General features: G+C 48.2%; 1 protein-coding gene across 1 annotated transcript; it reads right to left on the minus strand.

Annotated features, from left to right (window-relative positions):
* LOC8032867 (glutathione S-transferase Mu 2) lies at positions 1–27,638 on the minus strand. Its single transcript, XM_029995631.3, has 2 exons — positions 27,411–27,638; positions 1–649 (listed from the first exon to the last, which is right to left on the minus strand). Exons 1-2 carry the CDS (start codon positions 27,503–27,505, stop codon positions 58–60), a joined length of 687 nt encoding a protein of 228 aa, XP_029851491.2. The 5' UTR covers positions 27,506–27,638; the 3' UTR covers positions 1–57.
* Between the last annotated feature and the right edge of the window lie 340 nt (positions 27,639–27,978).

A 27,978-nucleotide genomic window follows, 5' to 3' on the forward strand; every position in this document is an offset into this window, starting at 1 on the left:
GGGAACTGAAAAATAGTTTATTTGCTCTTGACTGATCAGCGTCACCCGATTCCTGTATCAGTCGGTAGGGGGCTGATGCGGAACTGCAAGGGCTTTGGCGAAGGGACTCCAGAAGGGCCAGGCCTTGAAGCGCGGCGAGGCCAAGTACTCGCGCAGACCAGGTAGAGCGGCGACCCGCGCGCAGTACTTCTCAAGCTCCGGGTAGTTCTTGAAGGAGCTCGGGCCCATGGCGCGCACAACCTGCAGGGCCTCGTAAAGGATGAAATCCGCGTAGGTGACCTTGTCGCCCGCCACGAAAGGTCCAGCCTTTGCCAGGAACGTCACGAACTGCTTCAGCTTGTCGGGGGCCACCTCGGTGAGAAACTGGCGCCTCTTGTCCTCCGTGTACTCCGGGTCGTAGCAGACCCGCACGCAGTACATGATGACGTCAAAGGCCTGCATCTCGACCATGTCAACGCGGCGCTGCTGTTCCTCGGTCTTGGGAGCCAGGCCGTGCTTGCGGCCCAGGTACTTGAGAATGGCCAAGCTCTGGGTGAGCTTGACGTCGCCATCCATGTAGTATGGAAGGTTAGGGAAGTCCAGACCCAGGTTGGGCTTCACGGCTAGCCACTCGTCCCTCGTCCATTCGGGTCCTGGACCAAAACCGTACCTAAAAAAAGCAGTGATAGGGCTTCAGCTGAGTACCCTTGATAAGAGAAGCCGACATGCTCGATACTCTGGTTCACCTTGCCATGGACCGTGTAGTACGTTGCGAGCCTTCTTGGCCAATCCAGCACGGTGAATGTATCAAGTGAATCATGCTCCTCCTAAATGTCACGTGACACTCACGCGGCTCTGAACTGGCTTCGGTGGCTCATAGCCTACACCGGAGTTCATCGCAAGGTGAAACGGAGTATAGATACAATGAACCAGACTAGTGTTAATGCAGGTTTCATGCATACATAAGGTGCTGTCGGAGTGTGGAATACAATAATAAATTACTATCGTTTAAGTGTCAACGGGACTGCACGCAGTACGGCGAGTGCCGGAAGATCTAATGCCAGTGGTGATGTCGGTCGTTAGAGAGTAAGGACGGAGTTAGTGAGTCGGACCGTCGGATGAATCCAACGACGAGAAGTACTGAAAGGTGACAAGAGAAGGCGAGAAGTGGACCCATAAATAATAGAATAAATAAAAAGAAGCGAGGGGAACTTAAGAAGCCCAGCAGCGATCGGCCCCCGAAGTTGACCGGAGGGTTGGCTAAGCCCATTGCTCCTCTCTCCACCTGAGCGTCGGGTGCTTTGTATGCAGGGTGGATGCAGGAATTTCATGAGGGGGGGGGGGGGGGGGGGGGGTCAGCTGTTGGTCAGCGTACCATATGTTTAGGAACCCCCTCCCCCTCCCCCTCTCCCTTGTTTCACGCCCTAAATTTTACACATGCAGAAATCAAGAGGGGGGTCAGGACATCCGGACCCCCCCCCCCCCCCCCCTCCCTCTAAATCCGCCCCTGCTCGTATGCCCGCTAGCAGGCGTCACAGAGCGCTCGATCTCTCGTGGAAAGTTTTGCGTTGGTCGCCAGTGTGACCTGAGCGGGCTAACCGAGACCAATGAAGAACTAGCCGCTTTTAATTTGCGAACTTCACAGTATATACCAGAGGTCTTAAGCACGTATGAAGAGAAATTTCTCTTCAAACTGCCGTATAAAGAGAAATCATTATGTGCCTGTTCAGCCTAGTGAATTGTGTGATTGGTGTGTGTGTGTGTGTTCATATAGCCTAAACTTAGTCTGCCTCAACGGGCGACTTGCCTCTCAGCTGTAGATGAGCAATCCAGGCAGTCCGTTACAACCGCTAGCCTGGGTTTTTTATCGTGCACCACGCAGTAGTGATACACGACCGCACGGCGGTACGTGAATTGTGTGACATGGCGACGACAGTGTGCTTGCTGTCCCATTGAAAACTGTTAGAACTGTGGTCTGCCGCTGTTTCAAATATTTTTATAACATCACGTATGGGCCAAAAGTACGCGCATATGCAAATGAAAGCTAAAGATGGCAAAACTTACAAATCTTACAAAGAGCAGTTTCCTGTCTAGAAAATCTCCGGGCTGTCACTGGGACAGTCAGCTGCTTTGCAACTGTAAACACGACTGCTGTTTCTTTTTTTTAATTTTTGTCTCAAAAATAACAAAATAGCAAAAAATAACAGGCGAAACACCCTTTTCAGTGGGGTGTGTGGCCTGTTATTCACAAGAAAATAAAAAATTGGTTCTAACGTTACAGTGTATAGCCAACGTAGAATGCAGGTGTCCCAGCTTACCTTGGTGTATTTCCTGAGATAAGAGTTTGTTAATCTTGCTAATGGCAAGGCGTTCTTTTTTTTGGCAAGCAAAGTATGCACTGAAACTCTAAGTTTCCGTTCTGCTTAATGCCCTGAACTTTGAGCGCGTTATTAAGGGATGGCCATGAAGACGACGGACATTCCATGACCAAAAACTCCACCAGTCGGAGAAAAAGTGGCAGTTACGGGTTATCGATCGTTCCTCGGTGGTCACTTTCATACCAATATTCGCGGAGGCCAGGGTAGGGGGCATAGAGAACGAGAGGAGCGGTGGCCATCGGTCTCACAAAACAATAGAGGATCACACCACTTTTACGCGTTCTCTCTTTCTCTCTGTCAGCACTCCTTAGATGGCCTAAATCCCCCCTCCGCTTTTTATGTTAACAGTTGACTGTAAAGTGAGGAGTAAACTCGACCACCATGCCCAGACAAGTAAACCAAAAGATGTATCATCTGTATTTCGAAGACGATGCTCTTAGCCTCGCGCCGGGCGCTTTTCAGCCGTGCCTCAAGAGCGTACTAGAATAAAGTATTGCACATCAAAGACAAAGAGAATTCGCTCGCGCGAGGCTACATCGTCTGTTACGCGAGTTGTAAACCCGCGAATCGAGGAACTACGGACCCGTGTTTGATGTCTGTGCAGGTGGAGGGAGACGTGGAAGAATTCGGAAAAAATAAAACAACGTAAAAAAAAAAACAGTTTTTTTTTTTTTTTTTTTGCCCAAAGAAGAAGACGAACACGACGGAAGGCGACGGATAGCCTACTCGGCGTTGTCTTACTTGATCTCTATCTTTCGTATATTTGTACTACATGCCTGGCCCGTTTTTCTAACGATGATAGTGACCGGTCATACAAAAAATCGTGTTTTCTTTTCGGCAATTCTCTCCTTCTTGATGTTTTCGGTTTTGTTTAACTTGCACTCTTTATGCTGCTGAATGTTCTGCTCGTATTGCTCCAGTTACTGTAATATACTCATATTTTTAAAAAAAAAGTAACGAGTATTTGAAGTAGTCCGTTACCAATATTTAGTAACGAAATTACATTACAAACTACTTCCGAAAAAAGTAACGCGGTGATTACAACACTACTTGAAAAAGTAACGGATTACAAGTAATCCGTAACTTGTAACGGATTCCTTTGCAAGTCTGGTTGTAACCGGCGATATAAGCTGGAATGCGCGAGCGCCAGCACGCAGTACACACCACGCAGTCAGCGAACAAATTGTCAGAACGGCAGTGGCGGTGCTGAAATTTCCTAACGGTGTATTCACATGACGGAGATTTATTCCGCAAAGACGAGCAAACGTCATCGCGCTTCGAGGTCACATGCGCCACATCACGGATGCTTGCGAAGTGCAATACCCCGTTCATTCTGTGGGAGAATAGGGTGGATGACGACGGGGCGGAGGGCGCGCGACAGGCGGTCGGCCGAAGAGGCACGAGCTAGCGCTAGACAGGGCGTGCATGCGGGGGGCAGGGGCCGGGCAGGAAAAACAAACTGTTGCGTGTACGTTTAAACAACCGGAAGTTATACCCTCAGCACACGGCAGCGTAAAGGTACCTTTGGCACAGGTTCATGTCGTAAAGGGAGCTGGAGATCGTAATCAAACGACGCACAAAGGTCCATTATGCTAAGGCAGCTCACCAAGCTCCTTTTACAGCTACAGGGAGTAGCCTCGAACCCACGAACAAAAAAATAAAAATCACAAATACATAAATATACCCTGTTTAATTCATTATAACAAATTGAATATATATACGTAGCAAGATTGTGAATACAAATGTGATACAAACTTGCATTAACGAAGAACGCATGCTGCAGCTAGCAAGTAGCAGCGACGGCACATAGAAAACAATGTCTGCTACTAACCCGAACGCGATGGACCACTGCGAGCTCTTTTTTAGGTTGTAGACGAGTCGTTCGAACAAGCCAAGAAACTTCTTCACTGAGAACTTTGCGAAAAAATAGAGCTAATAAAAAACAAAATGAAAATAAAAAAAGGTCGCCCACCTCGGAATGGAAACTCGTAAACGCAGATGATTTAGGGCCAGTGTGGCCAGACAGGTCGGATGTTTTAAGTCAAGACTCATTTAAGTGCACCCTTAGACTTAGAAAAAAAAAAAGTGCCTCAAAAGCAAGCACAAATAATACTTGGGTTTGAAATGTGAAATTTCACGCAGAATAGTCAAAACCTGGGCGTCAAACTGATCTCGAGAAATAATTGTTTATCACGTGCTCCTCTCGCGGTTTAGTAGGAACGCAATCGACATAAATTCAAAGTGCTTCGTTTATTGATCGTGTGATTCAGAACGCCGTTTACTACAGGCACCTTCAACTAAGGGACCACAAATGGCGTATCCAACGGGGGGCCCGGTCGGTATGCCTCTTCTGTTCGGCTATAAATAGCGTAACGGATTCGTTGAGCGGGTTGTTCACTAACGCTAACGATGGACGTTCAGGGCCCGTTTGCTCGAAGCACTAACCGCGGCTAAAGTTAGCCGCAGTACCTAGAAGAGGGATTTTGAGATCACGTGACTGGCTCGGTAGGGATGCGGGGAAACATGGCGGTGCCCCAGTGAGTGAGTGCCGCTCGCTTTGGAACTAATATGTCGCTGTGGTTGCTATATCGGGCGCGTTAGTCAGCTACGAATGGTGCAGGAGGCTTTCGCTTTGCCTTAGCTCACTTAAACCGCAAAGCACGGGCAATGACATCGCCGCATTTTTGAGACAGTGTTTCGATTCTGGGCACTCCTAGGCCTAAATTAACGCGATAATTGTCGGCATAGCAACGTCTTTGGAAAGTGGATTGTTGATAGCACACAAAAGCAGACGGCGTCCCAACAGACCTTTTTTTGTAAATTATCCAAGCACCGAGGTGCATGCTACGACTGTAGCTGCACGCGTCGCACGTGCTGGCGTCTGCATTAGTAACCGTTCTAAAGCAAAAAGTATAAAACAAATTTTGCCTTACACGCGCGTTCGTCAGAGCCTTATTATGAGTATTCAAATCTTTTATAAGAGGAAGGCCAGCGCGCGTGAACAGTAGAATTACACTTCCAGCGTTCTCCTCGCGATGCTTGGATAATTTAGAAAAAAGTCTGTCGGGACGCTGTCTGCTTTTGTGCGTTATCAACAATCTGCTTTCCAAAGAGGTTGCCATGCCGACAATTATTGCGTTCATTTAGGGTTAGGAATGCCCAGAATCTAAACACTATCTAAAAAATGCGGCGATGTCATTGCCCATGCTTTGCGGTTTAAGTGAGGTAAGACAAAGCGAAAGCCTCCTGCATTATTCGTTGCTGACTAACGCGCCCGATATTGCAGCTACAACGACATATTAGTACCAAAGCGAGCGGCGCTCACTCACTGGAGCATCGCCATGTATCACCGCATCCCTACCGAGCCAGTCACGTGGTCTCAAAATCCCTCTCCTAGGTACTGCGGCTAACTTTAGCCGCGGTTAGTGCTTCGAGCAAACGGGCCCAGGTGAAGTTTGTCGGAATTTCGCGACTCGTTTCACAGCAGAGCTCAGCGGGTGCCCCAGAACAACGATCGGAAGGAGGTAATGCAAAACCAAGGGGGGGAGGGGGGGGGGGGGGGGAACGGGGGTTTGAGGAGTGCGGGTAAGAAGTAAGAAAATCGCCTTCGGAGGCGAAGGAGAAGAGGCACCATATGTTTGCAGGAAGGCGAGATAACGGCTGGCGGGAGGTGAAGCAGACAGAACTCGTTGCAGGTTTCCGACGCTGCATGAGGGGGCCCAAATATCGTGGCTTAGCTGGAGGACGAGATTGTCGGGCGGCGGAGAAAAGCTCACCGGAGAAAAGCTCACCGGAGATAAGCTCACCGGAGAAAAGCTCACCGGAGAAAAGCTCACCGGAGAAAAGCTCACCGCAAAACCGGCAGATGCGGAGAAAAGCTCACCGGCCTTTGAGCGGATGTGGAGAAAAGCTCACCGATATTTTTTTTTAGCTTAGCTTGATTCTGCGCCAAACGTGGCAATTTAACACAAATCGCATTCGTTACTTCATTAAAAATAAGTCCTCTTTTTTGTAATATTCTTGAAGTTTATTGGGCATATTTACCTATTCCTCAGAAATTAGTAATCACCCATTCTACAAATTAATGAAGCCGCAAGCATAAAATCAAAACATCGTACACCGATAAAAAAGGCAACAATTTATTGACAGCTGACAGCGCGCCGTCGCTAGCTCTGTCAGATAAAGAGGTTTGTTCCTTGCGAGCTAATATGAATAGCGGTGTGTGAACCGGTTCAGCTCCAAATATTGTTTAGTGCCTAATAGATAAGAAGGTGTTTGTTGATGTAACCAGTGTCGGCTACGCTGTTTTCTTTCTGTTAATTTCACTAACAAAACTTTAGTTGCGAGAACAGCTTCGCTTGTCGTGTTTGTTTTCTTCACACCGTCGTAGTCGTTTGAGCGGTTTTCATCATGTATAACGTTTACAAATTCGCCCTATTTGCTGCATAACAGAAGACTACTTCTTCTTTAGGTTACGATTAACAACGGTGCCATTGCGCAGCTCCGAAGGTCATGGGTGGCTCACCGTAGAACGGCACTCAGTATCACACAAAAGGAACCTGTGAAAACACCAGCACGAACGGCTAGAAAGCGTGCATGTCCGTGGAAGAAGCCTCGATATCCTATTGACTGTTTTATCCTGTTTTCAAATGTTAACAAAAGCTTCAAAGAGAATTTCAAGCACCGCGTTGTTGCGCATGCACTTTTGAATTTTCGGCAGTTACAGCTTTGATTTTTTAGGTTTTAGGCAGACATCATTAATTTTTTAAACTTTTTCCTGTTCTTTAAGTTCATAAAGTTTTTAGTTAGGCTTTCGTTGCCTCGAGAGTAAGCCACAGAAAACACTCCCCCGCAATTATTAATTTGGGAGCAATATACCCAATAAGCTTAACAAATATTACAAAAAGGACATTTTTTTTACAAAGGTGACGAATTTTAATGATTATAAATTGATATATGTTACGCATTATCCATATAAAAAGAAGAAAAAATATCGGTAAGCTTTTCTCCGCATGCGCTCAATGGCCGGTGAGCTTTTCTCCGCATCCGCCGGTTTTGCGGTGAGCTTTTCTCCGGTGAGCTTATCTCCAGTGAGCTTTTCTCCGGTGAGTTTTTCTCCGGTGAGCTTTTCTCCGGGATTCGAGATTGTCAGCGGGTGTCGGAAAAATTGCGAGAAATAGGAGTTGAGACCGGGAAGGCTGGCGGACGAGTTTCTTAGCGGGTGTCGGAAAAATTGCGGGGAGAGCAGTTTACTTCTGGTTGAAGCTTAGCTAATTGGTTCATATTCTTGGACGGTGCCAGCTGAACACCAATAAACACAGAACTTTCCAACCGCTGGGTTATAAAACGTTTGCTCCTCTCTGAAAAAAATTCTCCGCCGTGTGAATACACCACAAATGCAGGTGGAGCTCGCGGCGCCGATGTTTGGCAGCTGGGCAAAGCTTTCGGCCGTGGCTTGCCATGGCATGCTTCACTTTCAGTGCGGAATCAAAGCTTCAATAAAAATGCAACCCTGTCATAAAAAAAAAAATTCCCACCCCTGCCTGTTTCGATTAGAATGAGCATCGCCCCGGCAGGCGGTCGTGTATCACTACTACGTGGTGCACATTAAAGAGCCCTGACTAGCAGTGGTACTGCATTGGTTAAATTGCTCATACAGCTGAGAGACACGTCGTTCGTAGGAGGCAGACTAACTTCAAGGCTGTATAAACATACCCATAACCAGTTAAACAAAATGCAATACAAAATTTGTCGACTTGGCGCCGGCTGGCCAGCCAGCTATTTTTTTATTTATCTTCGGGAGCGACGGGGTCCAGTAAACCCGTGCTCATCTTTCATCTTGCCCTAAAAACGACCTAAGCACGCATCATCAAACGACTAAAACGAGCTTGTGTTTCCGGTCCACACGATACAGATAACTCTTGACTTTGGGACCGTCCTTCCACCCTCGGACAAGTTTAGTAAAAGCAGAACACGAAACCAGCGGTTGTAACTTTCTGTGTTTATTTTTGTCCAGCTGGCACCACTTAAGATAGCAGTTGACACCGGGAACGCTGGCAGGCGAATTAATGAGCACTACGATTCATATCTCCTGGGTCAAGACGGCTGGTTACTTCGTGCCATCCCAACAATCGACGAAGTGTAGAGGCACAATTTTCCCTTCTGGGCATTGGTTCCTAGAAAGCTACGGAGGCGATTTATGATATGCTTTTTCGATTTCATTCTGGCCGGTCGTGGCAGTGACAGCAAGACTTTTCATAAGTTATGTAGCCTCACGACCTGACCGGGGATGAGGCGCGAGACATTTAGGTGGGGTTGTGGCTGTCCAGCTTGACCTGAGGCGCGAACGGTTAAGCGGGCTTGCTCGCCGAGCTGCCGCCCACTCCGAGGGCCGATGAGTCCCTCAAGCCTGTATGCGCGTGGACGGGATATGACGCTGACGCTTATATCGATCCGCACACGGTATACGCTGCCGTTGCGGAACACGAGTATACTTTGGATCCTTTCGATTGCGCAACAGTTCGGCTGAGTTTACCTAGTCCTGAGCGAAACTCACCCTCTGAGCAACGCAGCTAGGGTTTTGCCGTATCGCTTGCTCCGAGGTGAGAGGGCCCGAACGAGGTAAAGACGGTACGAGCGTCGTGCGTTATTCTTATTCTTGCCAGGCTACTATTTTTCCGAAGTAATTTGTAACGTAATTTTGTTACGAAATGTTGGTAAAAGATTAATTACTCGTTAATTTACTTGACAAAGATCAAGTAAAACAACGCCGAGTAGGCTCTCCGTCGCATTCCGTCGTGTTTTTCTATTTCTCCCGGGCAGCAGAAAGCTCTTCGTGTTTATTTGTTTTTGTCTTTTACATCCTTTCACCCTTTCCAATTTCTTCGACGTCTCCCGCTATACCTGCACAGACATCAAACGCTGGTCCGCACCCCCTCGATCCGCGGGTTCACAACTCGCGTAACAAAAGATGTAGCCTCGCACGAGGGAGTCGAGTTCTCTTTGTCTATGATGTGGGGTACTGTATTCTAGTACGCTGTTGGGGCACGACTGAAAAGCGCCTGGCGCGAGGCTGAGAGCATCGTCTTCGAGGGTACGGACGACACTTCTTTTGGTCTACTTGTCTCGGCATGGTGGTCGAGTTCACTTTTCACTTAACAGTCAACTGTCAACATAAAAAGGGGGGGGGGGGGGAGGGAGGGGAGGCCACCTAAGGAGTGCTGACCGAGAGAGAGAAAGGGTAAAAGTGGCGTAATCCTCTATTGTTTTGTGAGACCGATGGCCATCGTTTCTCTCGACCTCTATGCCCTCCCCTCCCCTGGCTTCTATGAATATTAGTGTGAAAGTGAGAACCGATGAACGATCGATAACCCGTAAACGTAACCGCCACTTTTTCTCTGACTGGTCGCGTTTTCGGTCATTGAGTGTCCGTCGTCTCTATGGCCATCTCTTAATGAGATGTTCAAAATTGGGGGAACGAACGAAAACCTAGAACGAAGAAGAACGAAAACCTAGAGTTTCAGTGCATAGTTTGCTTGCAAAAATGACACGCATTGTCATCAGCAAGAACAACAAACACTAATCTACGGAAACACATCAAGGCAAGCTGTGACACCTGCCTTCTGCATTGGCTATACATTGTAACGTTCGAACCAAGTTTCTCCTTTCTTTTTTTTTTTGTAAATAACAGGCGCAAAATCCGAGTCAAAACTCGAGCTTTCGTAGATCGCTTTAGTTCCGAATCTCGTAGCGAAGGTAGAGGCTGCTACTGAGCAAGCGAACCGCGGACCAGGAACGACGGGAACAGCGAGCCCTGGCAATTTTGTTCTAAGCCTTTACGATCTCAGAGTGGTTGCGCGGCGAGACCCTAGCTTTGATAGCCCGGGACAGCTAGCGTACGCAGCGCTGGCGTGGGAAGGACGATTCGCAGGCCTGGACGCGGACTCCGACTGCGAGCTCTGAACGACGGACGACAACCAGGGTCGGCGGGCCCGGACTGCCGGTTCTCGAGGACGGGAAACCAGATTGCTTGTTATTCTCCGTTCACCTTTAACTGGGACTACAGCTTAATCTCCAAGCGCGAGCTAGCTCGCATTCCTGACTCTGAGACGGACCCGGATGAGTATCAGAACCTGCGTTGCGTCAGCCGGACAAAGTTTCTGCAGTTTCTTTCGCGCGTGGAACCCAGCACTGTAGACGTTTTCTGTTTCTTGTCGTCACGTGGGTTCCGTATCTGGTAAGCGAGACGAAAAAGAATAAAACATTGCAACCTAGAATATGCGGGACAATATAGGTGAGGCAAAACAAGAATGTGTGACGATCACGGATTTTTTAAACACCTTCAAGCGGCGTGGACAGATCAAAAGGACGTCATTCCGCATACCACAAGTGACGACATTGAAGATGGCTGCGCCCTTGTGGAGAATGTGTATATAGGAGGTATTCACTGGACGCCATATTTGAGGGCGATGTTTACAGCGCATGCTCAGAACGAGGTCACACTAATATCCCGCTAAGACCGGCAACCTTGATGGTGCTAAATGCACGCTCCTAAAGGACTGCGGAAGCTCGCCGTCAGCACGCGCTCAGCAGCAGCGCACACGGATATGGCCTCCAGTGAATACTCCCTATACAGCTTTTGCAGAGCGAGCGCTCGCGCTAGAAAAGCCGGTCTCAAAGTCTGGAGCGAGGGCTAGCTCGCGCTTGCAAATTTGACTGTAGTCTGAGCTGAACCGAGTATGCACCTTTTCCACAAGGGTGCAGCCATCTTGAATTTCGTCACTTCATGTTATGCGGTAAAACATTGTTTTGATATTTGCACCCCGCTGGAAGGTCTTTACGAAAAATGCGTGATTGTCACACCTTCTTGTTTTGCCTCACCTGTATTTTCTCGCATATTCCAGATTCAAATGTTTTATATTTTTTCGTCCCTCATGCCAGATACGGAATGCACGTGACTGAAAACGGCAGGAAACAGAAACCGTGATGTGACGCACGTGATCTCGAAGCGCGATGACGTATGTTCCTATCTGTGGAAAATATCTCTGTCGTGTGGATACACAAAAAGTGCCGGTGGAGCTCGCGGCGCCGGTGCTTGGCAGCTGGGCAAAGCTTTCAACCATGGTTGCCGTGGCACTTTTTACTTTTCAAGGCTAAATCAAAGCTTCAGCAGGAATGCAACCCTGCAGTAAAGGGAATGTAATTCCTACTCTTGCCTGTTTCGATCTGGATGAGCATCGCATCGGCGTGCTGTCGTGTATCGCTACTGCATGGTGCACATTAAAGAGCCCAAGCTAGCGTACTGCACAGGCTAAATTGCTCATACAGATGAGAGACACGTCGCTCGTTGGAAACAGACTAACTTCAAGGCTGTATAAACATATCCACAAGCAATTAAAAAAAACTGCAATAAAATAGTTGTAGACTTGGCACCGGCTGGCCCCAGAGCCGTTTTTATTGGGATCTATCCTGGAAGCGACGGCCCAGTACACCCGTGCTCGTCTTTCATCTTGCTCTAAAAACGACCTAATCACGAAGATACACACACTCATCAAACGACTAAAACGAGCTCGTGTTTCCGGTCCACACGATACAGATAACTCCTGACCATGGGGCCGTCCTTCGATGTTTGGACAAGTTTAGTAAAAGCAGAAAGTGAAAACAGTGCGTGAACCCTAGATTACGACCCAGCCTTTTTTTTTTTTTTGTAATACATTTTAGGAATGGAAACGATCATATACAGCGATAAGGGTCACAACAAGACCATACCCTCCCCCTTCTCTCTATCTCCCTTCTCCTCCTCCACCCTTTCCCCTAGAATTGACTGGTTTACTTTGGTCGGCTCCGTCTTTTTGATAAATTACCCACGCATCAAGGAGAGGCCCTAGTCCCTCACCTGCTGGCGTCCGCAGCAGTCACTGTTCCCAAGCAAAAGCCTAAAACAAACGGTATATATAACGTGCCTTGGTCAACGCCTTATTTTGATTATTTACTTCGGATCATTTATACGGGGAAGGCGAGCGCGTGCGGCGGCGAAGACATACAGTCAAGCATTCTCTTTAATGCTTGGGTAATCTTTCGAAATTCCCGTCCCGATTATTAGAAGGTCGGAACCCCTGCACAATGGCGGAACAGCACTCATCGTGACACGTGCAAGTCATTCCATAATATAGTGAACGTCAGAGCGCAGTCAATGCTAGGAGTCGACGAGCCAATCAAACAGCGTCGAAAGTGCAACGTCACTGCGCTCATCGCCTTTTTCTGTGGGTCTGTTTTTTCTTCTGCTTCAACCAAACGCATAAAGTATGCCGTGACGTTGCGGCCTTAGTCCGCCATTGTGCAGGGATTCCACAGCTGCCAACAGAGGGCAGTATTTCGAAAGGGGTCTATTCAGACAGTTTTACAACATTCGTGACACGTTACAACGAAGTCGATGGGCATCGGCGTCACTTTCACGCATCGGGGGGTGCTTGAACAAGAGCTTTTGCAACAAAAATAGACACCTACAGCCGTATTCAACGGGCGCGAGTAGCGCCTGTTTAAGCACTGACTAGTGACATCATCGACTAAAATGATCACGTGGCGAGCGATAGTCGCCGCTAAGTGAGCGCTTGGTATTCACCGGTCGTGTTTAGGGCCTAGTCACCCCGCGCGACTAAGAAGTCGACTAACAAATCTTATTCATGGAGTAGGGCTAGTTTAGGCGGTGTTTAGCGGGTGACTAGCGGCTCAGCGCCATGGCCGACTCGTATCACCGCTGACCGCCAGCGCTAACGAAGCACTCACTGTCTTGGAACGCTGGGGGACACATCTAGAAAGAATTGGAGGAGCAAATAATGCGTAAATAGCCATGTTCAGCGGTCCGAGATACCGCTAAAGAGATCTCAGCAGGGCGCTGGACGGCGAGAAAAAAGCGCATTCACGGGCGTTTTCATATTTGTTTAAGTCGCTGGCAATGCGGCTTCCGTGTTTCTCCCTGGCGTTGTTTCTAAATTTTCCTTCGTAAAACTTCGTCTCGGACAATATGTCTCTCATTGTAACTTTTTTTTTCCCGATAAACATTTAAATATTCGTTTTTATACGATAAATTATTAATCTGCGCAGTGGCATTTAAGTTTGCATATGCGTGACCTATCTTTTTACGTCACTTCCGCGAGTTAGTTCTGACTAGATAGTCACCAGCTCGCTTTGCGCTCGTGAATACCACAGAACATAATCGCTCGTTAAGGGGTATCCACACGAAGGAGAACTCCGCAGACGGATGTCGTGACGTCAACAACCCGGGAAACCCCGTCCCCGGCGCCGCCGCGTGCACCTGCGGAACTCTCATGCTAAGAGTACGAAGCCTCCGCGCCTCCGCCACGGAGGAGAACGGCGCCGCGAGGCGTCAAAAAGGGATGACGTGTGTCTCACGTGATGCGTGCTCCGCGGAGCAAAGGGGCGGATTTCTCCTTCGTGTGGATACTGTGGATACCCCATTAAAGGTGTATCCACACGACGGACCAGGCCGCGGACCGATTGATCACGTGATGCGCGGCCCGCGGGCCGCCCGGCTGGAATGAGCATCCACACGGCGGACCAAAAGAGCAGACGACAGAGTGAACGGGCCGGTCTAACCCTCGACCTCACAGCTCCGCCAAACGCATGCAGCGAGCTGCTTTGAGGCTATTTGTAAGGAGCCAAGATGGAGGTTGAACGAAAGAGACGTTTGGCTGCGGTGGTCCTGGCGTTGACTATTGAGGACGAGGAGGACTTAAGTGAACCGAAAAAGCCATGGGGACATCTTTAGACGAATATTTAAGTAGTCGTCGCGACTGTTGTCCCACAGCGCGGGGAATCGCTCCATGAGCGCGATGAAGTAAAAAGTTGCATCGTCGCGCAACAAAAGGTGCGTCTTCTTGGTCTTCACCAGTTGGCGCCAAAAGAGAACGACTTTGGCTTTGAATTTCAATCTAACAAACAAAAGTCAGCTTGTTGCCAGACTTAGCGCTTCAATTATAGTAAAAACGCCGCGGTCCGCCGCCAAGGTCCGGGCGAGAAAGTCTCTTGGCATTTCTCAGAAGCGCGGTCCGCGGACCGCCAGCGGACCTCAAAGAACGGTGACGTAAGATCACGTGATGCGCGGCCCGCGGACCAAAACAGCATTTTGGTCCGTCGTGTGGATACACCTTAAAGGGGCATTCACAGGAGGGAGAAATCCCGGGGATTTTTGCGCGGCACGTGCATCCTGCGACGAAAACGTCAGGCTTTGCTATGTGCAAAAGCCTCGCGTTTTCGTCTCGTGATGCCCGCGCTTTTGCAACAAAAAGGGGTATTCACACGAGGGATTTTTCCCTCGTGTAAATACCCTTCGCGAATTTCTCGTTTAGCTCGCGACTACTTAGTCGTGTTACTAACCTTAAAACGTCGCTAGTTAGTCGCGCCTGGGCCGGTTTGCTCATCTTGCGGCTGCGGATGCGGCCGCGGCCAGGAGGGATTTTTACGTCACGTGACCAGCTCCATGGGGACAAGGAAGTAGGGGTGTCGCGAACTTTTGTCGAACCGGATTTTTAGGTCGAACTTTCGGGGTTTGACGAACCTTCGGAACTTTTCACCAGATTAGACAGGTTCGACTTTGCGGACAGTGTGGCCAGACCTTGATACACGCATGTCTAGGTTTGGAGAATTTATTTTTAAGCAAAGGGTTATTTTATTTTATAAACAGTTGGAATTAAAAGAAACCAATTCTAATCACTGAAGACGTTAATAACTGAATTTTTTTTGTACTGTATTAACTGAAATAGCCAATCAGCGGCGCCCTTAATTCATCCCTTAGCCATTACCATCCAATCCGAAGCCAACTGGCCAGCCTGTCGCGCATGCGCACACGAGTCGAACCTCAATACAAGGTTCGTCGAAATTTTCACAAAAACTTCGAAAAAGTCGAACCTGGTCGAACTCGAACCTCGGCCGGTTCGCGACACCCATACAATGAAGTACCTAGCGTCCCTGCCTAATGGCGGAGAGATCCGCATCGCTTCAAGCACAAAAGCCTAATTTCGCTCGCAGAAACTGATTGGAGGGATTTTCAACTAGAATTTAATTGACCGCCCCTTTATACTGTAGGAGCGGCAGGTAAAGTTACGGCCAGGGACGCCGCCTCGGTGGCTCCGAGGCGAGAGCGCCGGCCTACGGATCCCCAGGTGGCGGGTTCGAATCCCGACCGAGGTGCCCGCAATATGACGGAGGCTTATTGCGGAGAAGGCGCCGTGTAACCGAGCTTTCAGTTGCACGTCAAAAGATCCCCAGGTGGTCGAGATTAATCCTCAGTCCTCCGCTGGGGCGTGCCAGATGCCCGTCGTAGGTTTGGCACTTAAAACCCCCAAATTTGACTTTTTTTTTTGACGGCCAGGAAGGGCAAATAGGAGCCAAAAAAAAAAAAAAAAACACGAGATAAGAGCGGTAGCGGTATTTTTATATACCTCCGCCGGCGCCGCGCCTCGCGCCTTTTGTTGTAGTCGAGAGGTTAAAGCGCCGGTACTTGTCGTCGCGGCGTGAAAGTTCCGGGTTCAAATCGCGCTAGGGGCTTCTTTTTTTTTTGTGTGTATTTTGCGCGTGCCTTACTTTTGAACTGTGATCCTTTTTTGGAAATCATCCACTTGCACTACTGCGCCTTACACGCTTTTTCTGTTAGTCCCACCTGTACAATCGAAACACCGGGAAGAAGAAAAAAAAGATCAACGCAAGTTAACGCGCTAATGCAATCATTTCGTAATGTTCATTAAAAGGAAACCAAGCTAACAGCATCAGTATGGCTTTCACACAAGCGGAGCCGAAACAAGCATCCTTTCCCCAGCGTTTACAATTTTATCTGTTTTCAAATAACGCTCTTGCTGCGATTCCTTTCAATAACAAGAGACGCCTCTTTAGGACTAATAAAAACTGCAGTTGTAGCAATTAAAAAAAAAATAAAACAAGCAAAAAAAAAAAAAAGACTAGCAGCTGTGGATACATTGATTGAGCGAAATCCTACAGGCAAGGCAGCAGGTCAAACGTCTGAAAAGTAGTAAAACTGAACTAAAAGAGATCATACTTTTACTTGCATGGAATGAGATAAAAAGTATATTTATACTCTTTACATTTTGTTGCGGCAATCGTTTTGTAATATTAACACATTACGTGTTGAATTTTAGTAGAATAGCAGACGATCACGACCAAATGCAAAAATGAATCAGGCATCGACCATCGCAAACCCTCTCTCTCATGCAAACACCTAAACTGACTTTAGATCAAGAAATGGAATTAATTATAATTAATTCCATTTCTTGATCCAAAGTCATTTTAGGTGTTTGCATTAGAGAGAGGGTTTGCGATGGTCGATGCCTGATTCATTTTTGCATTTGGTCGTGATCGTCTGCTAGTCTAACTAAAATTCAACAAGTAATGTGTTAATATTACAAAACGATTGCCACAACAAAATGTAAGGAGCATAAATATACTTTTTATCTCATTCCATGCAAGGAAAAGTATGATCTCTTTTAGTTCAGTTTTACTACTTTCTCAGACGTTTGACCTGCTGCCTTGCCTGTAGGATTTCGCTCAATCAATGTATCCACAGCTGCTAGTCTTTTTTTTTTGCTTGTTTTATTTTTTTTTAATTGCTACAACTGCAGTTTTTATTAGTTCTAAATAGGCGTCTCTTGTTATTGAAAGGAATCGTAGCAAGAGCGTTATTTGAAAACAGATAAAATTGTAAACGCTGGGGAAAGGATGTTTGTTTCGGCTCCGCTTGTGTGAAAGCCATACTGATGCTGTTAGCTTGGTTTCCTTTTAATGAACATTACGAAATGATTGCATTAGCGCGTTAACTTGCGTTGATCTTTTTTTTCTTGTTCCCGGTGTTTCGATTGAACAGGTGGGACTAACAGTAAAAGCGTGTAAGCCGCAGTAGTGCAAGTGTATGATTTCCAAAAAAAGGATCACAGTTCAAAAGTAAGACACGCGCAAAATACAAAAAAAAAAAAAAAAAAAGTCCTTAGCGCGATTTGAACCCGGAACTTACACGCCGCAACGACAAGTACCGGCGCTTTAACCTCTCGACCAGAACAGAAGGCGCGAGGCGCGGCGCCGGCGGAGGTATATAAATATACCGCTACCGCTTTTATCTCGTGTGGTTTTTTTTTTATTTTGGCTCCTATTTGCCCTCCCTGGCCGTAACTTTACCTGCCGCTCCTACAGTATAAAAAGGCGGTCAATTAGATTCCAGTTGGAAGTCCCTCCAATCAGTTTCTGCGAGCGAAATTAGGCTTTTGTGCTTGAAGCGATGCGGATCTCTCCGCCATTAGGCAGGGACGCTAGGTACTTCCTTGCAGGGGGGGGAAGGTGCCGCCGCTTCCAATGCACCCTCCTCAGAATTTACGGCGCTCCGTGGGGGCCGCCATGTTAAAACTTGAGACCAGTGTTGCTGCATCTCTAGGTCATCTTTAAGTTAGAGCTGACAGAGAAAATCTGGCAACGGCGCAACGCCGATGTACGCCGGAAGCTAGAGCCGGTTTGCTTTCGTTGTTTTTGTTTGGTCGGAGAAAATCTAGCAACAACGCACGTTCAAGTTTCAACATGGCGCCGGTATTGCTTCGGCGCTTCGGTTTGACCACGTTTGACGCGGTTTGCCAGCACATGTAGCGAAGACGTGACCGGAGAAGTGCCCCTGTGATGGTCCCGAAAGACGGAAAGTATCATTCGTAAGCGTCGTGCGTGCTTTGAAAGCGAAGGGAGTGACAGGGTCCACGAGTGCGCAACCACAAGCCAAGGTTCACGACAGCGCTCCGTTGACTTCGGTGATCTTGTTCTGTTTGGTGCATAGAGATAGGTTTGGTGCAACACGGCGATGCGACAAAGAGTTGAAACGTTCGTGGTGTGTCGTGCGGTGCTTGGAGGTAGAATCCCATACTAACACGAAGCGCAAATTGGTTATTGTGGCGTTGAAATTCAACGGGTTCAGTTCCGTCGTCGTCAGCTGATCCGGTCTAACTGGTCCGGGAGGACGCAGCGAGCGCTTTTAAAAGTAAATCTTCCTTCGTTTCGTTTCAAAATGTGGGAGATTCTCGACGCATACCGTGAGTAAAAAGCTGCGGGCGTTTTCAACAAAATTACGTCGTTTTAATTGAACAATGGACTACGGATTCTTGACCAGACCTGCCGTTTTTATGCTTCGTATTGTTGGCGTTTGCACAGCGACGCACACCGCCCGAGTAGATGATTCGGTCCTGCAAACGACCGGTCATACAGAATTTCAGAGAAACATAAGTCACCACTGATATTTTCTTGTAAATCTCGTGTGAATTTGTTGCGCTCGTCATGCGTTGTGAATAAATTAGGGCAACGTTTCCTACCTGCCTACGGATGCATGAACTGAGACCATTTTTTACGTAGTGAACATAGCGTTTTTTCTTTATTTTGGAAAGAGGGGTTGGTGAATTTATTATGGTACAATCACTTGAGAGTTCAGAAATTGGAGAGAGCGAGCATGCTTTCCCAACTTTGTCTCTTTTCTCTCTGGCATTGCACCAAGTTTCAAGTTGCAGTCTCAGTAGACATGCCTACTAGCAGATACAAACTGCTCTAAAGCAGATAAAAGACTGGTAAGTCAGGGCGGTGCGGACTCCGTGTTTCGCGCTTTTCGCAAGGTGACTGGGTAAGTGCTTTTGCGAGGTATGCGGAGTCGCAAACGATTTTGTTATGCCCGTTGGTTGCGTCTCTCCAACAAAATGAATAAGATGATCTACAAAGGCGCAATCACAAGCCAATATTTACGATAACCACGATAACAGTGCATTTGATTCGGTGGTACGTGTAGTTTTATTTTACCCTGCTTTCTGCAACAGCGTGTCATGACGAAGAGCTGGAACGTTCACGGTTTGTGCTGGGCTACCGGTTGACCCAGGGGCGGATCCAAAACTCCGTTTTTTTTTTGTTTTTTTTTTTTTTTTGCGGGGGCGGGGGGGGGGGGGGGGGGCGAGGGGGGGGGAGGGAAAATCTAAACTCTAAAGCAAGATAAACAGGACTCCGGTTGCGCCTTTTGTTTTAACCGCCGCAGAACCACACTGCGCCGACGGCCCCTAGATGTGCGCCGCTGCGCCGACTTTTGGTTCTTACTTCTAAGCCGTGCTTTGAAACCGCCGCCGCGGACTTCAGTCTAAGCGACGGAGTGGTTCTCCAAGTGTGTCGCCTGCTAGGGTGCGGCCTACCCTATTTCGAACCCTCGTCCTTGAGTACCGAGCTTCCTACCACCTGGCAGGACGGGAGTTGGTTTTATTTCGGGGGATCTACCCATGTCAAATCGCCTTTTAAGAAGGGGGCAGGGGGGGGGGGGGGGGGGTCGACTGCTTGGAGGGTAGGCGGCCGCCCCCGTCGCCTCCCCCTTGGGTCTGCCCCTGGATTGACAGAAGCCCGCGTCGCCCGCATCGTGAGTGCACTTGGGCTGTTGTAGTGGCTCTAGGCTGTTGATGCTCAAGCCTTTCATCCGCGGCTTGCCGTCAGCTGATCCGGCTGCTCGACGGTGGGGAAGCGGCGAATGTGACCTCTGAAGCAAATCTAAATCCTTGTTCATCCAGTTATCCGGTGTCAAAGTGTGGAAGGTGTCCAACGTGTATTGAGGGCGGGAACTACGAGCGTTTTGCCTTGCTTTCGTAACCGAAACCAGAACAGCGAGATAACTGCCTTGCGTACTCCAAAATGATGAAAGAAATAAGTCGTCAAAAACCCGTTTCTAGGGTTTCAAACCAAGTAAACAAGACAAATATAATTCAATTTCGTTGTCTGTATGCAGGAGGACTTATGTAACACAACAATACATTCTCTTTCGAAAACGAAAAGAAAGTAAAAATTAGTTCGCCGTATTTGGCAGCAACTTCTCCACTGCAAAACCTATGCTGGCAACGTAAGCGGTTTTAATATGGCAGCCTCCGCTTTGCGCCGCGTTCCCTTTCCCTTCTTCCCCCCCCTGCTTCCTTGTCCCCATGGAGCTGGTCACGTGACGTAAAACTCCCTCCTGGCCGCGGCCGCGTCCGCAGCCGCAAGATGAGCAAACCGGCCCTGGTGAATACGGGTGCTAGAATATAACATTTTTTTCCCAAAATGATCTTGTTTATCTTCTTTTTTTTTTAATGTTTCGAAGCGCGTGAAAGCACGGGCACGAGCTCTTGGCACTGACAGTGCTACGACGGCGCTTTTTTATCGGCTATTTATTTGTTTTTCCAAAGCGCGTGCAGTGAACATCAGGTACTACAAAAACCACAAGTGTAAAGCGTTTTTTTGTCATATTTTCCCAAGATCACTTGAACTGAATTTAAAACAGTTAAAGTGATGAAAACTGTTTCATACAATCGAGACGCAGATTTAGGCAAATATTAAGACGTGGCACCATGTTCTTCAATATACCCTCCTCAAAAAAGGTTACCACCCGAGTTCCCAGTGACTTCATCACGTGTTCAACGTCGCGCAGTTGCGTTTAAGAGCGTTTGACTAAGTTGCGTCGAGAAACGAAAGCGAGTCACCACCACAGCTGAGCTTCGGGTGAAGCGTGGAATACAATTCAAGGGATAGCTTGGCACGCAACACAAGGAGGGATATCCTGGTTTCTCGCATCCGCAACGCAGTCAAACGCTCTCTAACAACTGTGCGTAGGGGCCTTCATTCGTCACGGACGTTCTTTGCTGACCCCATCATCATGGATGTCTGTTCGTCCTCCCCGAGACTTTGTGTAGTCTCCTCCATACACATTACGCGTCTGCGGCAAATGGCGGTTCTGTTGACGCGTGATGGAAAGACGCCGGCAGCCTTCTTCGATGAGGTCATCGACAAGCGTCTGTAGCACTTCATGGTAAGTGCCAACGTTACTAAAACATTCAGTTGGGAAACTCACCCTTGAAACCTTCGCCGCTGCCGTCCACCAAGACTGAGTTAAATACAATGACTGCGCCACCCTTTAGCGATGAGTTGAAACATGAAAGTTGCAGCTCAGTTTCGCAGCTCCCTACTCTCGCCTGCAGAGGCGAATGGCCCAGGTGGCGGTCATCAGATCTAGCGGCGCTGCAGTCGGATATTGCTTCCCTGTCTCGCGCGTAGTCTACTATAGACGCTTTGCAGCAGCTGTGCATGGACGCCGCCATAACTGACCTTCAGTTTTTGTTTCCTCCTATTCCGTTTATTTCACTTCACCATTACCATAGCAGGCCAGGTTATTGCCACATTAGATTCAACTGTGTCCTTTTCTGAAGCATCGGCCTTTGTAGAGGATCGTCAACTACCGTTTCAGTTGCTCGGCATCTCGGTAAGACAAGAGAAGGTCACCAATGGCGGCTGTAATTTGGCGCGTGTGCAAAGCGTCTATACTCTGTTTCACCTTCTGTTGTACCGCACGAAAGGCTACAAGCGCAAGCTCCTTGCTCTAGGGCACATCTCGGCGGCACAAGCTCTCGTGCATTATTTGCCGCTGCCAATGCTATGAGCTCGCGCTTCTAGCCTTTGTTGCGGTACAACATAAAGACGCTTTACACACGCGCCAAATTACAGCCGCCATTGCTGACCTTCTCTTGTCTTACCGAAATGCCGAGCAACTGAAACGGTAGTTGACGATCCTCTACAAAAGCCGATGCTTTAGAAAAGGACACAGTGGAATCTAATATGGCAATAACCTGGCCTACTATGGTAATGATGAAGTGAAATAAACGGAATAAGAGAAAACAAAAATTGAAGGTCAGTTATGGCGGCGTCCATGCACAGCTGCTGCAAAGCGTCTATACCACCGCGTTGAGAGCTTCCTTTTCTTTTTCTCCTTTTTTTTTTTTTTTTTACTTCCATGTGCATAATAGCAAAAAAAAGATGATGAAGATGAAGTGTAATAAACCATAGAGTCAGCGTATTGTGAGTGTTCTTCTTTTGAGCGTTTTAAGTTTATTTTTGAGTGCTTCTGTTTTCTTGTGCTGTGAAGTGTTTGTATGAATCACCAACTCGCCCAAGCTCAAGCATTGATATTCAGACTTGGCGGGCTAGACAATTCGGAAGACTCGACTGCAGCGCTGCTAGTTCTCGTGACCGCCACTGAGCCCACGTCGTAGGCGGAGCTGTGAAACTGAGCTTGCTCCAGTAACCTTGATGGCTACCGCAAGAGTCACTGAATGTTCCCAGAGTACAGACACTTCCAAGCTCGAGGTGCCAAGATGACGCTCAATCTTTTTTCTTCACTGTGGTCCCCATGACCTTTTAGAAAGCATGTTTTAATTAGCGTAAAAACAGTCTGAAAAACTTTTTGTAGGAACATTTATTGAAGAATAGTACAAAATAAAAGGCGCGTGATGTTTTCTAAAATCTTTAGTTTACAAGGTATTGCGGCACAATTAATGTTGTTTGTATACCACCATGTCTCACCGCGAGTTTTGATAGTGCGTCCCGACCTGGCACCATCCTAACTTTAGTGCGCTACTACTCTTTTTACGCGCTCAAAGTCTTTCTGAAAATTGCTGATGTAGTGGTTTTCGATAACGCTCAACAACTTTCTAATTGGAACCATATGTCTATTTCCGCTAATTAAAAGGTTAATTAACAATTTTTATTAATCAGCTGGCTATAATTAGTATGTTTTTGGCAATTCCTGACGTCCGCCGTGGCTGGTAGTTTGTTCCCGAAGACAGTTTCTTTTTTGTTTTTATAAACGCCCTAATTTTTAAGATTTTTGAAAGTCTTCGCAAAAACAACCTGTGTATCGATCATGCGTAACACTTGAGGATAACGGTCGAGCCTGGCGGTGGAACGAAAAGCATTTTTTATAGAAATCGGTTGATAAAGCAAATTCTGCGTTAAATACCATTTCATCAATCCTTGGCTCAGTTCGCTGGTTCTAGATTAGATTCGTTGCATAGAAAGGACTAATGTGCCAGATATGTACCAAGTATTTACTCTGAGCAGTGAAACCTTATTTGCCACAGCAGTGCGAGGCTGTCAGGGTGGCAAAAATTAAATTCCTCGGCTCTAAATTTGAACCAAGAATGGGCGAAATCGTCTCCCACCATCACCAACTTAAGCAAGTTGCTACGCCCGAAATTCAGGTGAACCAAGCCACCTCGATCGCAGCGCCACCACGCCAACTTTCCCCATTCTGGGCTTCAACTGAAAGCATGTGCGGAGTTTTTACCTCGCCCCACTCCATTTTTTCTAGTTCACTGTACCACAGGACAGTCACAAAAATAGCCGCGATAAGTCACGGCTGTTATGTATTGTTTGTACTGCTCTTAGCACCACCCTGTATTGTCGCTTATATCTCCAATAAAAGGCCAGCCCCATCAGAGCAGCCATGTGGACACGCCAGATGCTTACCTACGCAACCAATGTGTCTTTCTGACATTTTCTATCGGAAGCATAGGCGTAGACTACGGGGAAAGGGGGGGGGGGGTGCATCGGGGCCCCTGCCTCCCCTGGTGAGACACGGGGGGGGGGGGGGAGAGTCTCCCCCCCCCGGCCGGGGCCATGATCCTTACCGAGACGCTGTTTGCGTGCCATGGAACGAGCTTCTAGTAGTGGCATGTAAACAAAATAACGCCCACGTTGCCTTTATTGAGAAAATACATAGGAAATGGAATCCTAGTGCGCTTTTGTTAGCTTCCATCTCCAGTTCTAACAAGAACGTAACGCGCCCCCCCCCCCCCCCCCCCCCCCCCCCTTCCCCCCGGGAAAATGGAAAGTCTACGCCGCTGACCGGAAGACAACTTATCAACGGCGAAGTCGGGAATCGGCGGCGCCTCGCTCAACCAGGGGTGCGTGAACAAAAGCTCACAAAACAAAAATAGACATCCGACAATTTTTTCGAAACGCTTTTTTTTTTGTCCCGGAGCGCGTGAAAGCGCGTCTCCCCTGCACGACCGGCACGAGCTTTTGGCATTGACAGTGCTACAACTACAGTGTACTAGAATACAGGGTAGTGTTGGGACCGGAGCGGCTCGCGTGAGGCGTGTGCTGTGGATCGCGATAGGTGTCGACACCGGCGCTTCGGCAGTTGGGTCAGTATGGTGGTGGTTGTGCGCGTGCTCCGCGTGCACGAGCACGCGCGGCTGCACCTGCGGGCTGCAGCGAGTTTCTGCTGCCCTGTCGACTGCAGCGCCTCGTTTTTTGTCCACAGGCGCAGCCTCACAAGCTCCCACTGCCGAACCGCGCCGGTCCAAACGCTACCCATTATTCTAGTACACTGTACGACAACGGCATTTTGTTATCGGCAAATGTTCTTCCTGCGAGCGCTTGCAGTGGGCATTGGGTACTACAAAACCCCCAAGCTTAAAGTCTGTTGTTAATGGTGTAGCGTAGCTCAGCCAAAAAAAAAAAAAAAATATATATATATATATATATATTTCAAGGTCAGCGGATGTACCAAACCCCTCATGCTAATGCATAAAAAAAAAAAAAAAAAAAAAGTAGCGGCGTAGCGTAGTGGTATTGCCTCCGCCTGGCACGCCGCAAAACCATGTTCGATTTCCGCGCGCGTGACGGGCAATCTTTTTGAAACATTTGGCAACATCGAGAACGGACGCCCTACAACGCCAGCTACAACATCAACATCATCGACGGACGGTATTTCCAGTGGCGGGAAAAGCTCGTACCAGCTATCTCCGTAAAATACTCATGCCGAATAACGCTCGAGAATTTCTCGACTATAGCGTGCACTGAATGAGATAGAGACGACTCAAGACACGCGGCACGTATGCGAGAGAGGAAAACGAGCGCAGATATGGGCCAAGGTCTTACGCGTCCGAAGTGCCGGCGCTTTTTATGAATGATTTGAACAAAGTCATGCGTTGCGCCATTGAGCCAACGCACGCATTCAAGGACAAAGAGCACGCTGCCGTGCATGAACGGAAGCGAGGCTAATTCGAATGCCGCACCTACGTAGAGCTGCCCATTGTAGGCACGGGAGCTGTCGAGCGTTTCCAAAAGCTTTGTCGTATTGTCTCATTGGTTTCCGGCCCGCCATTTTGGTCCGCTACCTGCTCCGCAATTTCCTACGCATGCGTGCCAACCCTTGTGTTCAATCTAATCACAAAGAATGCACTGAAGGTAATGGTAATAGGGCTGTGTGTATGTTTAACCAGCGGGAAGTTATTCCGGTGGTGGCTCGTCTCCGCCGGAGATAAGAAATGTTGCCACTGCAGGGCCGGGACGAGGCTCGTCCAGATCGAAACTGGCAGGGGTGGCGATTGAACCCGGGATCCCCGGATTTTGCAACGCGAGCTTTCGCTCCACGTGCTCCGAGCTGCGGTACTTTAACTCACTCAACCACAGACCCCCGCCCACTCCCCCCTCAATTCAAAGGTTCAAATCCTGCGTAAGTTCAGACAGGTTAAAGTTTTCGGCATATCAGCTTAGAGAGCGGGGAATTAGGCTGCCAAATAATGGCGCCTACTGCGTACGCTGTAGAGGGCGACTGTTTACGGCGCAGAGCGAGTACTAACATGGGGTCCTTGCAAGCGGTAGTCATTACACGGGTGCACGCCGAAACAGTCTACATTTGTTTAACAGTGTGTATTATGGACCTTAACATTTTATTCTGGACCAGTAAGCAGGTATAGATATTTTACCAGTAAAAAGTCCAAGGGCTTGTACTGCCCACATCGCCATCGCTGCACCTTGTTGCGGCCGGCCGGCACTCACGTTGTTACCCTTACCTGGAAATGCTACCATATCTTCGAGATATAGGCGGAAGCCACCCGTAGCAAAACCGTCCTCGCTACTCAGCGGCGAGGGCGTTTATTTCTGTGTGTTGCTTAAAGCCACTGCAAACGTTCAATTTTAGACCAGACGATATACCCAGTTTTTTATTGGTTTTATTAAAGCTCCTAGCACTGAACTTTTCCTGCATACTTTACAGCGGTCAAAATGCATGCCACACTAAAGAAATAACATTCAACTCGTACGGGGCGTGCTCGGAACCGGAAGTCGTGGTGTCATAATTATTCTTACTTTTTCTTTACTCATGCATCATATACGTAAATGCTTTAGGGGGCGTACGGTTAATTTTAGCAAGCTCTTCCTTCTAAATGTACACATTTTTTTATGGGGTTAAACAGCGGGATTAACTGGCACAGCACAGCAAACGTTTGTGAACGGCTGCTTTTACTCCTGGACATGGCGGCCGCTCGGGGGAAAGATGTCATTCAAACGGCTATCGAAGATAATTAAAATAAAATATATATAGATATATCCGCAGCACAGGGTTTTAGTAAGCAAAAAGGGCAGCTGTGAATATAAGTAGCGTATTTTCTAGTCTATGTGTCGCACCCCTCCCCGAAATGGCCATTTTCACGAAAAAGTCGGCATAGAAGTCGTCGCGCTGCTTTGCACGGTCGGCGGAGCCTCTGCAGCCGCGCACCTATGCCGGGATCCTTCGGGCAGTCTTCGGACCGTTGGGCGAGCAGGCCATCGGCAGGTTCTCTGCCCTTCCTCCTCGCCGGTCTCCTAGGTCGTAAATTTCGATACGTTCAATTGTTGCTCCAGCTAAGTTACATGTTTATATTGGATTGGACTGGAGATACGATCCATTTATGTAATCAATAAGTGGTCGCACCTCGGCGTGGCCTGCTGGAGCGTATAATTCTAGAGGCGGACGTCAATATGTATATATAAAAAAAACACACATAGAAGTCTCACCATTGGGGGGGATCGGAGTCCCAGTGGGCTAGAGCACACCAGCTCGGGGTACGTGGAGCGAAAGCACTACAGCCCCACCCCTGCCTATTTTTGATTTGGATGAAGCATCTTACCGGCATGCGGTCGTGTATCACTACTGCGCGGTGCACGTTAAAGACCCCCAGGCTAGCGGTACTACTGCACTGGCAAAGTTACATCTACAGCTACGTCCACATCTACATCTATACACAAGACGCCCATTCACGTTGACTTAACTTCCGGCTGTATAAACATAGACATTATTTTTTGTATTGCTTTGTCAAACGTACAAAAAAAACACACAAAAAAAAACGGGATTTTTAAGTACAAAGATACGATATGGCGGAAACCGACGTATTTGCGTACCTCTTGTCTTCGTACTGCACTCCCGCATGAGCCAGAAGGTAGCGGATGTACTGGGCCAGTCCGCGAATGTCCCAGTATCCCAGCACGGGTGCCATGGCTGCAATCACGTCCGCCTTCCTCGACTGCGCAAACTTTTCTGAGGTCGAGCGCGCGATCGGCAGACTGGGCCCTCGGCCGTCCACGAGGAGGACGGGGCAGACACGCCCCCCAGCGACAACGGCGCCCGATAAATGCGCCGGAAACCGCTTGGCTCAGAGCCAAGCGTGCGAAGCACCTGTTACGCCGTTTGCATCAAAGGGAATTTCCAAACCTCCCGTGATCGAGTTCGACAAGGTGCCACCTTTTTCAGACTTCTAGCGAAAGTTTGACTTTTGTGCGCATGCGCGAAAATTGAAAACTTGGTAACGCCGAGAGATGGAGGAAAAGTGCAACATTTATTGGGTACACTGCTTTATTGACCCTGTAAATGAGGAAGTCACAACATGGCGCTCCGCTCGAAACAAACCGTTGCTAGGGCCGTTCGTTGCTATAGGCGATCAACTTGAGGCTACAAATTGTCTCATAGAAA

The sequence above is a fragment of the Ixodes scapularis genome, unplaced genomic scaffold, assembly GCF_016920785.2.
Source record: "Ixodes scapularis isolate PalLabHiFi unplaced genomic scaffold, ASM1692078v2 PGA_scaffold1__304_contigs__length_218370807, whole genome shotgun sequence".
Taxonomy (NCBI): Eukaryota; Metazoa; Arthropoda; class Arachnida; order Ixodida; family Ixodidae; genus Ixodes; species Ixodes scapularis.